At 38.7% G+C, this 13,290-nt stretch overlaps 1 protein-coding gene across 2 annotated transcripts in view; it reads right to left on the minus strand.

The window, feature by feature from the left end:
• The window catches only part of CTSC (cathepsin C), a 469,733-nt gene that overhangs the window by 425,393 nt on the left and 31,050 nt on the right, over positions 1 to 13,290 (minus strand). Inside the window, exons 6-7 of one of the 2 annotated variants that reach the window (XM_066370425.1) lie at positions 7,444 to 7,575; positions 5,466 to 6,316 (exon numbers count right to left, since the gene is read on the minus strand). The exons of the other annotated variant lie outside the window; for it this stretch is intronic. Coding sequence (XP_066226522.1) covers positions 5,814 to 6,316; positions 7,444 to 7,575 — 635 coding nt within the window. The 3' untranslated portion in view covers positions 5,466 to 5,813. Of the gene's footprint in view, positions 1 to 5,465; positions 6,317 to 7,443; positions 7,576 to 13,290 lie in introns of those variants that run through there. 2 annotated transcript variants of the gene reach the window in all.

Raw genomic sequence — 13,290 nt, forward strand, 5'->3', positions numbered from 1 at the left:
TGCTGAACGGGGACTGTGTCTCTTGGGAACCCTGTGCATTTCTTATGACAGCACAGGAGTAGTTATCTGAAGGAAAAATGGGCTTTTCTCTTAGCTCTTCAGCTATCCCATGAGAGAATGTGGATACAAAAATCTGATACTAAAAGCATTAATTTTCTATCATTTATCTTACACTACAGTGAAATCTTCAATACTTCTGAAGGTTAAGAAAATATATTACAGGAAAAGTAATAAATTATCTCAATGATTACTTTAATGCACAACTTTAGCTTCATGGCATTTCCCTCATTTCCTCAGGGGAAGGCTATTTCTCCAACTTATTTCTTTTCAATTGATTGCTAGGATTTCACTCTTTAGACTTTTTGCATCAAGGGAAGAAATGACTCAGCTTTTTCTTTTCTCAATTTGGAGAGTTTGGAGTTTATCACACTTTCCCTATTTAACTACCTACAGAATTGAATTTCAAAAAAAAACAAATTGCCATTTAGGACAGAAAGTTTAAAATCAAAGTATTGCATTAGAATCATAGTCTCAAAATCAGAAAAGGAAAGGTCAAATTTTTTCACTCTTCCTAACTCTTATAAAGCACTTGAAGAAAATGGATCTCAATAAATGGACTTCTGAAAGGAAAAATAGACCAATAAAGGCACGTGTTACATTTTCTGTCCAAAGGCTAGTTCACCTTCTGCAATTTTCGTACACTATCCCCATGAGAACATTGTGTCGCATGCCAGGCCTGCTGAGGTTTCACTTATTTTACTGCCCACGCAATGTCAGGCAAATTGATCATTTCAGTCAGAACTACGGTTCAATGAGGTCAATATTTTACAGCTAATGAAACTAAGGTTCAATGGCTAACTGACCTACAACCAATACACAATTTCAAGTCCATGTACTTCCCATCAGAGCAGAAGAATTTGATATATCTAAAAGCTCTCCTATCTTGGTCAGGAAGTTTCTATTTATCTTTAAACCAAAAACAAACCTATACTACAATTAAGAAACATAAATATTAACATGACTATATTTAGGAGAAAACTGTTAAACTTTCCAAACCACATGGAGAGCAGCTTAGAGCATTTCCTCCCAAACAACCAGAAAAAGATCTGGGGACTGGAAAGGATCTTATAAATAATTTTTAACAGAGTAAGGTGAAGTCATCTGTCTCACATTTAGCTTTCTCCATTTTTCTTAATTAGGAGGCAGTGGGCACAGTAGAAAGTTCTAGACACACCAGGGTCTAGATTTATCTTTATTAGCTGGAAGCTCAGGCATGTTCTCTCACCTGCAAGACCCATTTTTATTTTAATGACAGTGCTGGTTGACCTTCCAGCACTATTGTGTGAATCTGTTATACTTACCTTATCCTAATAGAAAAATTACAAATAGGAAAATTCCGAATAGGAAAATTCCGAATAGGAAATCCAATTGTTACAACTCTGGACTAGCCTTAGTCACTTCCTGCATCAAAGTCAGTGACTTTTCTCTCAGCCATAGCCCAACTTTTAGCTCTGCTGTTGCCATCTAAACTTGTCCACCTCACACCTGTTCTCTCCACATAGGCAGCAGCAGAGGACAGGCAGGGGATATAAGAACACTAGACCCAAAAATTAAAATCACCTCCCTAATTCAACTTTTGAAGTGTTTTCTCTGCCGGATTCTCTATACCAGTGTTCCTGTTGGTTTACTTCCTCTAAAAAGGAAATCTCCTAAGCCCCCCCACCCCCCAGTAGGGTAGACTTTGCTCATTAATGGAATATGTCTTAGCTACTCCCACAGCAAAAGATAACTTTACAATTTGAGGTCAGAAGAAGCAGACTTACGTTCCAAGTGCACCTTCTGCATACTTCGCATATCTGAAGGCATTTAATCCTTGAGAACCGTGTGAAGTAAGTACACTGATCCCTTCCTATGCAAATCTATTTACTTCCTGAGTACAGCGGTGACAGGTCCGAGTTCCTTGAGCAAGTCTGGATGACCAGAAAAACCATTATCTGAATTAGTTAGTTCAACTACTTGGGTTGGTGAAAGGCCTGACCTGAAATAAAGCAAATCATGTCACCCCAAACTGCAAATCCATTTGGTTCCTTTGTTGTAATAGCCAGAGTTCAGGAAGGAAAAGTTCAATGAGAGATATCTATTCCATAATCTCCATTGATAAATGAGGAAAATGAAGCACAAGTAGTTTAAGGAAACTGCCCAAGGTCTTATGGGAATAAGTGATAGAGCCAGAAATCTTATCCAGACACAAAGGCACAAAGTCAGTGTCGTGCTGTGCTAAACGGCCTGAGTACAATTAGTTTCTTTTTGTAGCCAGAAGCGTCGTCCGTGAATATTTTCACTGTAGTCTTTCTGGGAATATCTTTGGGGAGGTTAGCCAGAGTTGACATCCCATTTTTTCCAGAGATTAATTTGTCAACAGAATTTGATGATATGTTCTAGTAACACTAACAAAAACAAATCTTAGAATGTAACTTGCTGCTTTTTGTACCGCTTAACAGCTTAATCACATTTAACCATAATGTTTTATTTAGTCATTGTAATTCCTCGACTGTGGATGAAATAAGTGACCTTCTGTCAAAGAGATACAGGAAAAGCAGACTCCCACAGCAAATAAATGCAGGGGGAAGTTCACTGTAACTTAAGCTCTTGTTGTGGGCAACCCCATTCACAATTGCTGAAGACTTAGGGCCCTGATGGAGAACCTTTTTATAAAAATCGCCCACTTTTTCAGTGGTCAACCTGGTCCCTCCCACCCACTAGTGGGCAATTCAGCTTTCATGGTGGGCCAATTGCGGCACCATTTGGTTGTTCTGCTACCGCCCACCATGAAAGCTGGAACGCCCACTGGTTGGCGGGAGGGCCAGGTTGACCAGCACTGCAAAAATGGGCGGTTTTTATAAAAAGGTTCGCCATCAAGGACTTAGGGCCTCTTCAATCCCTTGCTTGTCCTCACCTAGTCAAACTATGTATATAAGAGCTGCTTCCCATTGGCAGTTAGGTTCATGCCTATATTTAGTTTTCCAATATATTTTTTTATTATACAGTGAGAGGAGGAGAGGCAGAGAGACAGACTCCCACATGCACCCTGATTGGGATTCACCTGGCAAGCCCACTAGGGGCGATGTTCTGCCCATCTGGGGCATTGCTCAACAACCAAGGTCTTCTTAGTGCTTGAGGTGGAGGCCATGGAGCCCAAGGCCAACTCCCTAGGCCAACTCCCTCCAATCAACCCATGGCTGCAGGAGAGGAAGAGAGAAAGAGAGAGAGAGAGAGAGAGAGAGAGAGAGAGAGATGAGGGGGGGAGGGGTAGAGAAGCAGATGGGCGACTCTCCTGTGTGCCCTGACTAGGAATCAAACCTGGAACATCCACATGCCGGGCCGATGCTCTACCACTGTGCCAACCAGCCAGAGCCCTCCAGTATATATTTTTTAAAGATTTTATTTATTGATTCTAGAGAGAGGAGAGAGAAGGGAGCAGGAGTGGGAAGCCTCAACTCTTAGTACCGTATTTTTCGCTCTATAAGACACACTTTGGGAAAATGCCCATGCATCTTATGGAACAAAAAGATAAAGTATTTTATTAAATATTTTAACACACCATTTGATTTAGAATATTTCATTTTCCTTCTTAAAATACTAGGTATGTCTTATGGTCAGGTATGTCTTATGGAGTGAAAAATACAATAGTTGTTTCTAATATGTGCCTTGACTGGGCAAGCCCAGGGTTTCTAACCAGCAACCTCAGCATTCCAGGTCAACACTTTATCCACTATGCCACCACAGAGCAGGCTCAATAATTTCCAAAGTATTTAATAAATGATAACAGCAATGATCTCCCTATAGAACTCAGCCAGGGCCTTCAGAAAATTGTTCAAAACCATGGGTGCTCTGCATCTTCATGACTTGCTCTCATATGTATCTGCTAACTGCTGTCCAATCGAAAACCAGAGGATAAGCTCACATGTACATGTTAATAAAATTGCTTTTGAGCCTGACCAGCTGGTGGCACACTGGATAGTGTTGACTTGGGACGATGAGGAACCAGGTTCGAAACCCTGAGGTTACTGGCTTGAGTGTGGGCTCACCAGCTTGAGCATGGGATCACAGACATGACCCCATGGTTGCTAGCTTGAGCAAGGGGTCACTGGTTCAGCTGGAGTTCCCCCTCATTTCTCACTCAGGTCAAGGCACATATGAGAAAACAATCAATGAACAACTAAAGTACCGCAACTATGAGTTGATGCTTTTCATCTCTCTCCCTTCCTGTCTGTTCCCCCTTCTGTCTCTGAAAACTAACTAAATAATTAAATAAAATTATATCTGTTAAACTGACAGGTTTATAAATTTTAGTGAAGAAAAATTCATGCATAATTTCACATTCTTTTTTACACTTTCACATAGCAACAAGGCTGGGCATAAAGTAGGATTAAAATTACATTTAATCAGTAACAGTAACAAAGAAACTGCACCTCCCTGGAGGCCTTTCATGTGTTGAAAGGGTCAAAGGTATGTCTCAGTGTACAAGGAAGCCCAAGAAGACACATCTTAAACATGAGGCAAGCTCCTGGAATGCCACTTCTGTTCAAGTAGAATAAAAATGTCATTGTAGTGAATCTCAATCCAAAAAATACATGAGGTTCAAGACAGAACTTTGAGACGTAACACATTAAGGTGAAATTTCCAAGTGTGCACCTGGTATCCCTGAGGATTCGGGATACTCTCGTGGAAAGTGCTGAGATTAGTATCTCGGTTGCTCAAGGAAAACAAGACTTAGAAGATGGAGGTGCTATTCATGACACCATACATACCACCTGTGTGACCTTAGATGAATTACTTGTCCTCTTTCTAAGTCATAGTCTCTTTTTCTGTACAGAGGTTAGATTGCATGATCTCTGTCTATGGTCTCTTCCATGTCTTGTGGTTCTTGCTTCTGTTTTAGAGCTCTGATTGCCTAATTTTGCTTAATCCATCATTGCTGATACATAGATGCCATTTGTTTACTCAGCATAGAGGTTTCATACCACTGTAAAATGTATCATTGAAGAACCAAAGATCTGTCCAAATCTATACTGCTAATATTCTACTAATTGAGCTATTACTGCTCACCTAATGAAGGCTAATCAATATTTCCAAACCGAGGAGAGACCATAAGAAAGTTTAACCAATATCAAGATTTTTATGAAAACTCCGATTTCTTTTCTCTATGACTTTTGGTTCATCAAATATCCAGGGTTGATTTTAGCATTCACTAGTCATTATTTGATCATATTCCACTATCATAAAGTTTCATAGTTTTTGTTTGTTTTTAATTGAAACACCCTCAAATGCTTTTCCTTCTTTAAGTACTTCTATACTATGTGTCACTACACAGTGAATCTGAACATAACTGAAGGAGCCAGTGGTGGAACTTCTCTTATGTACACAATGTGAATTCTGTAACACATATCACTTGATCGTTTACAAAAAAAAACTTTAAAAAGTTTAATAGTTATTGCCATATTGTCATGGGATTTTCATACTGTTTAAAAATATATAGCATGTTTCAATTAGAAAATTAATAAGTCCATTAGTGCATAGCTCACCATCATCCATAAAAACTTCATTTAATTGAGTACTTAGAAAGAATTAGGCCAATGCTTAATGAGAAGGTATATTAAAATCAAAGACAGTTTTAATTTTGAAGGCAAAAATCTTCATAGGAAGCTATTTGTAATCTTCTGAGATCACTGTGGTAAACGTCTCCAGTCTGTGAATAAGCCATCACCTTTCATAACGGATGGTGGTTACTGTGAAATGCTGAGAGATACACCCTACAACTTCGGAATTGGGGTGGCCGCCATTGCTATACTTTCAATTGCACACTCATCGGCTCCTCTGAGGATCCGGAAGTAACCATCCTCACCCCAGCTGGTGCCCCAGCTGTTTTTAACAATCCAGTAATCTAGCCCAGAATCTGGGTCAGTGCCATAGCCCACCAGTAGTACAGCATGATTAGTGAGCTCAAAGGGATTGAATGGGTCTTTCAGACCAGTGTGGTGGTAGACCCCCTTGTGGTAGTGGAGAAAGTCATCATAGACTTCAAAAGCAACTGCCATGGGCCCATGATGGACCAGCTCAAGCTTCATCAGGGCTTCATTGCAGCCCCCATAGAAACCTCCCACATAGTGGTACTCAGATGTGTAGTAGCGAAAGCAGTCCTCCTTCAGTTTGCACGGTGAATCCGTGCCTACGTATGGAAAGCACTCCTCTTCCACCAGCCCAAAATCTTGGGCATACTTTCCTGCGATGAGGTATGGGAAGCCACCTTCACAGCCTGAGGATGAATAACACAAAATTATTACCCCCTCATTAGAAAGGGGCACAAGGAGAAATTGTCCTGTTTCCGATTCTTTCTTTTCTACTCCATTCATCTTTGGTTACCCTGGCAGTAGTTCTTAGTTTTAATGTCACTTTTCATCCAGCTGTTGGCCATCTAGCTCACTATCCTCTCACCCTTATCTATTTAGTAGACATATATTCAGCACCTGATGGTAGCTATAGCATAGTGGTTACGTGGGAGGCTCTGAAGCCTGACTATGTAGGTTCAAATCCAAAACTGTGTGAAGAATTTCTCTGTACCTCTGTTTAGTTATCTATAAAATATATACAGCAATAGTACCTTTCTTGTGGGTTTAAACTACTCCATGTAAAAGTAACAAAAGTTCACTATTATTGTCATTATTAAATATCCAAACACCACACCCTGGCTCTTCATAGGGGAAGGGCTGTCTTGATACATCAGAGTTCCCAGAGCTTAGAGGTCACAATGTCAGGGTTTGATAAGAATTACAGAAAGAATAAAAGGTCACTGACCAATCATCATTTACCAGCAGTTTCACTGGGGAACTGAGAAACTTTTGATTGTTCAAATCTGGGGTTGACAGAGAAAACTTTAAAATGGGAATGTTTCTTTCTGAATCAACAGCAACTGGAGTTTCTGTTTTTAAAATGTACATACAAAATCGAAAAATTACTTGACAGAGAAACCAGTATTAGTTTGATTTTAATAAAAATTAGGCTTTAGAGGAAGACCTTAGTGGGAACTGAAACACTAAGGGTTAGAAGCTGTGTGGCCTTCAAAATATACAACAACTTCATGTCTGTTCTCTATCAATAAATTAGGGGTTATATCTGCTCTTTCAAGGCTTTGAGCTTTCTTGGGTAATATATATAAAAAGCTCCCAAGAGGCAGTATTCATTCAGTATATAGTAGCTGTTGACATTATGCTGGATGGTGCAGTAAATTCATTATAAACCACTTTAATAAGTGATAGGGCCAGAATCTGTACCCGGGTTTTTGGACTATAGACACTGTTGCTCTCTTTCCTACACCATCCTTTTGCCTTTACCAACAATGGCCAACCACACGCAGTTAAACAGTGCCTGAAATACAACACTTACCTTGAGCATACTCACTGCAAGACACAACCTCCTGAGGACTCAAGATTGGCGTCTGAGTATTATTGGTTAGTATACGTATTCTTGCTTCCAGCATACCCATAGAAGCAAATGAATAGCAGCTTCCACAAGATGCTGGTGATGGGAAAAAGAAAAAAACAACAACACATAACCCAAGAGTCCTTTGAAGCACTCACAAAGAAACATAGGAAAAGCTGAGTGGATAAGATACATTAATATATTTATACTGAGTGTTGCTGTTGTTGTGCATAAAGATGAGCACAACGAAGAAGACTCAATCGAAAAGTGACTGACCTTACAGGCAAACGTTAAGTCTTCAGCTTTTTCATCAAAAGGCAAATGCTACTATATGGGGCTTTCCTTGAGAATATTTTAAGAGAAAAAAACAAAAAGAACAAAAAAGTCCTAACTTCTGCAAAGCATTTGAGAGTATTCTTGATCATGAAGAGGTATTTTACATTGCAACATTCTGGGCCATTGAGAGAACACTATTGAGGGAAATGAGATACGTGTAAACTGAGTTTTTAAATATCTCTAGAGCAGCATTTTCTAAAGCAACTTGCTGGGTGGAACTAACCCTATTGTTAGTATATTGTAACAATGGCTCAGGTATGGGTGTATTGTAGAGAACTAGATTTAGCCAGGGTCAAAGATGCAAATATACAGCAATGTCCAAGAAAGGTAAGAGTAATTATAATGATGGATATGCTGTTGCAGGTGGCCAATGAGGAAATAAGGACATAAGGCAGACATAGGTGGTGAAACTGAAAGCAGACCGGCTCTAAGGGGTGAGGGCCCCAGCCATGGAGCCATGGTCCCTAAAAGGGACCGACGGGTCAGAGGAACACGAGGGTGGCTGCCTGGAGGGAGGGAGAAGGGAATACAGCTTTATTCAACACCAGGATGCTCTGGCAAAGACAAAATCAATTTACCTAGGAAGTATATGCGAGAAACAGAGTTGCCATTCCAAAAAAAAAAATGTTGTATTATGAGGTAATTTATGTAAACAATATTATTTTTCTGTTTCTTCAAGATGTGTAGTTAAGAAATAAATAGAAAATATGGCACATATTTAAGAAAATTGGGGTTTCTACTTGTTATAATTCCAGAAAGAAATCAACATAATTTTAATGTTTCTTTTATTATATAGCCTCTTTCACTCTGCCACTGATACAAATTCTATATGGTGATATGTTTGTACCAAATCTAAGACACTGGTATTAAATGCAGTTACACACAACTGGTATGTTGTTCACTTTACTAATATTAGTTACAAATTATCTGAATGGTGAGCATTCCCTTACCTACATAAAATAAGATCAGTGAACAGGCAACATTACAATTCAAAAAACATCATTCTACACAAAGAGAATGTTAGCTTTGTTCTCTTTAGTAAATCTGAATTTAGTAATTTAGTAACTGCCTTTGTCAGAGGAAAATATTCAAAAGAACATTATGTTCAAAATACCTTACCCGGAGAAGGTAACTGTTGAGTCATAATCTTCCCTGAATGAAAAGAAAATCCAGGATACTCTATGTCCAGTCTCCAATGCCCTAACCTCTACTTGAATCACTAAAGGTTCTTTTTCCCCACAAATTATACTATAAATTTACTGGAGTGTTCATAGGAAATTTGTCTTCTTCATCTTGGTGCCTGATGCCATGAGGGAATTCAATGCAAGTTTGTAGGAAGAAGAGTCAAGTTATCAACAACAGACACATATTTACATTGAGGGGGAGGGGGAATGACTTGGATGGAAATAAGTCAACCTGTTCTTGTTTCTGAGCTATAAGGGACACTGAACCTTAGACCCTGATATGAGCCCTGTGTAAGTAATTCAATCAAACCATGGTTCCCAAACCTAAAATGTGTTAGAGCCCTAGTAGCCTTTAACTGCTACCATTTCTAATGTTCCCCAAAATTCTCCTGATAAACATCCCAGATTTCTATATATTATATCATATACTGTCTTTGCTGCAGAGGGATCACCTAAATTATAAACGTTAGAATACAACAGTTGGAAAGAAGCCTTAGAATTCAGGTAGTGTACAACCCAGTCACTTGATAATATGTACCCTGAGGCTCAGAAAGAAGCAATAAGGACCCGTTCAAAGTCACAAAGCTAATAGATGGCAGGTACTAGGGCCTCGGTGTCTCCAAATGTAGGCCTAGTGTCCTTTTCAGTTTATGGGTCTATATCTATCTTAATAAATCTCCAAATTTTCTTTCTCTGTCATCTAGTTACTAAATAGATAAAAATTAATTTACACATTTTGTTGAAACCATCAAAAAAACACTATCCTTAGGAACCCCCCTGTCACCTTTCAAGTGATAGAATGTCAAAGAACTACATGAGTGACAGTAAATAGCCAAAGCCAATGTTCCTATCATGAAATACCCAGGTTTTTATTTATTTTTTAAAATTATTTTATTTATTGCCTGACCAAGCATGGCACAGTGGATAGAGCATCGACCTGGGATGCTGAGGATCTAGGTTCAAAACCCTGAGTTCACTGGCTTGCTTAAGCATGGGCTCACCAGCTTGAGCGTGGGGTCACTGGTTTGAGTATGGGATCATAGAAATGACCCCATGGTTGCTGGCTTGAGCCCAAAGGTCATTGGCTTGAAGCCCAAGGTCACTGGCTTGAGCCCAAGGTCGCTGGCTTGAGCAAGGGGTCACTGGCTCTGCTGGAGCCCTCTCGTCAAGGCACATTATGAGAAAGCAATCAATGAACAACTAAAATGCTGCAACAATGAGTTGATGCATCTCATCTCTCTCCCTTCCTATCTGTCTGTCCCTCCCTGTCTCTCTCTCTTTGTCTCACAAAAAGAATTTTTTTTAAGTTTATTGATTTATTTTAGAGAGAGGAGAGAAAGAAAATAAAGGGCAAGGGCAGGAAGCATCAACTCATAGTAGTTGTTTCTCGTGTGTGCCTAGACTGGGCAAGCCTGGGGCTTTGAACTGGCACCTCAGCATTCCAGTTGATGCTTTATCCACTCTGCAATCACAGGTCAGGCAAACACCAGGTTTTTGTTTTCATTTTTGTTTTCTAAATAATAACATCCTACAAGAGTCTGGAAATGGCCCCATTTTGGCAACTCAGCATTCTTGGCTCATGGCAGCCATAGAGATAACTTCTCTTGGTTACTTCTGACCATGCAGCACTGTGGGAAGGACAAGCCGTATGTACATTCAAGAGCTAAGAATGTGCTCTGTTCACAGAGAAATCATAGGAATGAGAAAAGGAAATAGATAACCTACATTAAGCCCCTGCAGTTCCCAGAAGAATGTGTCAGCTGTCAAAGTAATTAATGACTTTTCAAAAGTCAAGGCCAGAGTCTAGATTCTAGAAGAATCACTACTCCTTCAGAAGCCTGAAGGATATCTGGCCTAGACAAAACTCTGTAATGATCAAATTTTCATATCTCAAGCAGATAATGTGATTTTCACACAATTTAACTATGTTCAGCTGCAACTTCCAATGGCAGAAAACATACTAAACCAGGAGTAAGGAGTCAGCCTTTCCTTCTAACCCTTTCTCCCCGCTTTCCCCCTCTCCCTCCTGCTTTCTCACTCAGCTGTGTGACTCTGGGCAAGTCACTTGACTTTTCTGGCATTTCTCAGTAGCTTGTGTATAAAATGAATATGGTGAAGCAGACAGTTTAAGGTCCCTGCCTTCCAGCTCTAATAGTATAAATAGTATCTAAAACAAGACTGAAATGAACTACATTTTAAACATTATAAAATGACTCTGTATTTCCCAATTAACATGTCCTGAGAGACACCACTCTTCTCTCTTGAAGACATAATAAATAAAGACAGCACAGCCAGAAGAAAAACTAAGAAAATTTATCTTTTTCAATTTCCTAGTTCTCTTCCCTCTCTTACTTTAAAGTCAACCTAGCTATAAGTCTGGTGCTTAAAGCTGTTTTCAAGTGTAAAGATAAAATGTCACTTGTCCTCCCAATATGTCTTCTTTTCATTAATTTTGATTTGCTTGCTGCATAAGCCGTGAATTCCCTTAACTATGGCTAATTCTGATTCTGGGTTATATAGAACACCAGTGTTCTTAAAGTTAGTGGAAATTTCCAAGTGGCCCAATTAGCAGAAAGAGAAATTATTTTTTTCCCAACTGAAAGTACAGAGAACCAAAAGAAACTCAAAGAGGAACCTCTAAGTACATTATTTTCTCCAGTACTGAAAAAGATAAAACAGATGACAAATTAATTCAAAAGCAATTAATCTATCAAATTCTCTTTTTTTAAATTATACCTGTCTGTACAACTCATATTTATAACACTCAAGAAATATGGAACTTGGAGACTACTAGGTTTTCCAAGCTACAAGAAAACCGATGTCAGAGAATCTGGCTATAGAAAGTCTAATTTCCTTCCCTTGAGTTATTGTCATCACTGACTATACATACATATATCGTCATCATATCTTTTGGGAAGTGAGTGGAACTAAACTTTTCTTTCCACCTTCTCCTATGCTTTCAATGAATTTTAAAAACACATTCTCAAATCATTTATCACATTGTACTTTAATGTTTTGCTTAGAAGTTTCTAAGACAAGGACCATGTCATATTAGTTTTTACATCCTCAGCCATTAAAAAAGAAAAATTCCTAATACCTGGTAGATACTTTATAAATTTGCAACACAGTGCAAGTTACCATGTGCCAGGTCCTCATAATCAACACCGACAAGCAGGATTTACTTAATTCTCTCAAATAAGTATAGGAAATCTATTTGATGACAGAAAATTTTAATCTTCTCTTTAACATCAATCCTTTAATTTCACTTTCCAATCATTTCTCAATTACCTTAAAATTTCTCTCATTTTCAATATATCATTTCCAAATAAGTCCTCCCCAGAGAAAGAGAAGGCAGGGAAAGATTTCTACACTCTCTCTAGAGCCCAAGAGTACTAGAAATAACTGGAACAAAGACAGACAGAGAGGTGAGTCCTCTGGTGTTGGCTGAAGGACAGAAACTTTGCTGCCTGGCTGCTATGAGATGTGCTCAGAGCCTTGTACATTTAGAACACTTTGCAAGAATTCAATAAGGGTGGACCTGAAGGGTCAGTGGTGGATGCTGAGATGTGGGAGAGGCTAATTATCATTGAATTTTTAGGAAAAGGTAAGAACAATTTATCTTTGGGTGTTATTAACTCATAATCCTCTCAGGAGACACTAATCAGAATGTTTCCAGAAAGCAAACACTACGCCTATTTTATGATAGCAAATCAGTCACGTGTACTGCAATTATCTTCAAAATGAACTAGAAGTAATAAACCTGAGTATTATATAAATGATTCTCCAAGTCATTTTTGGCTAAAATTTAGGATAACAAGATAATTTGCTATCAAGTGCTATTATAGAAAGAGTTATTAAATCTACTCATATTGGATCCAATTTCTGGAAATACCTGATGAAATAAAATTACAGTGATACTTTTAGTAAACCTGGGCTCTGTTCCCAGGTCACTATTTTGGAAGCCAGGTTAATATTCTGACATAAAGTGAATGCAAAGGTCACAGATCAAAACGCCTATCAGAAAGAAAAAAAAATTCTAGGCTTCTATAGTAATTAAAAACTAAATAATGAGGTCAGGGCAAAGAATGGGAAGACAGGTAGCAAATAGGATTCCAGCAAACCACCTATGGAATTTTAGTTGTATGCATTCTTTGTTTCTACTTGAGTCTCTCCTACTTGGAAGGCAAATGGGTTTGGCATACATATGACTCTGATTAATTTCATTAGCTACATGGAACCTATATTGAGAAGGACAATTAAGAAATTCTAAGCTCAGTTGGAGAGATTATCT

The sequence above is a fragment of the Saccopteryx leptura genome, chromosome 1, assembly GCF_036850995.1.
Source record: "Saccopteryx leptura isolate mSacLep1 chromosome 1, mSacLep1_pri_phased_curated, whole genome shotgun sequence".
NCBI classification, from domain to species: Eukaryota; Metazoa; Chordata; class Mammalia; order Chiroptera; family Emballonuridae; genus Saccopteryx; species Saccopteryx leptura.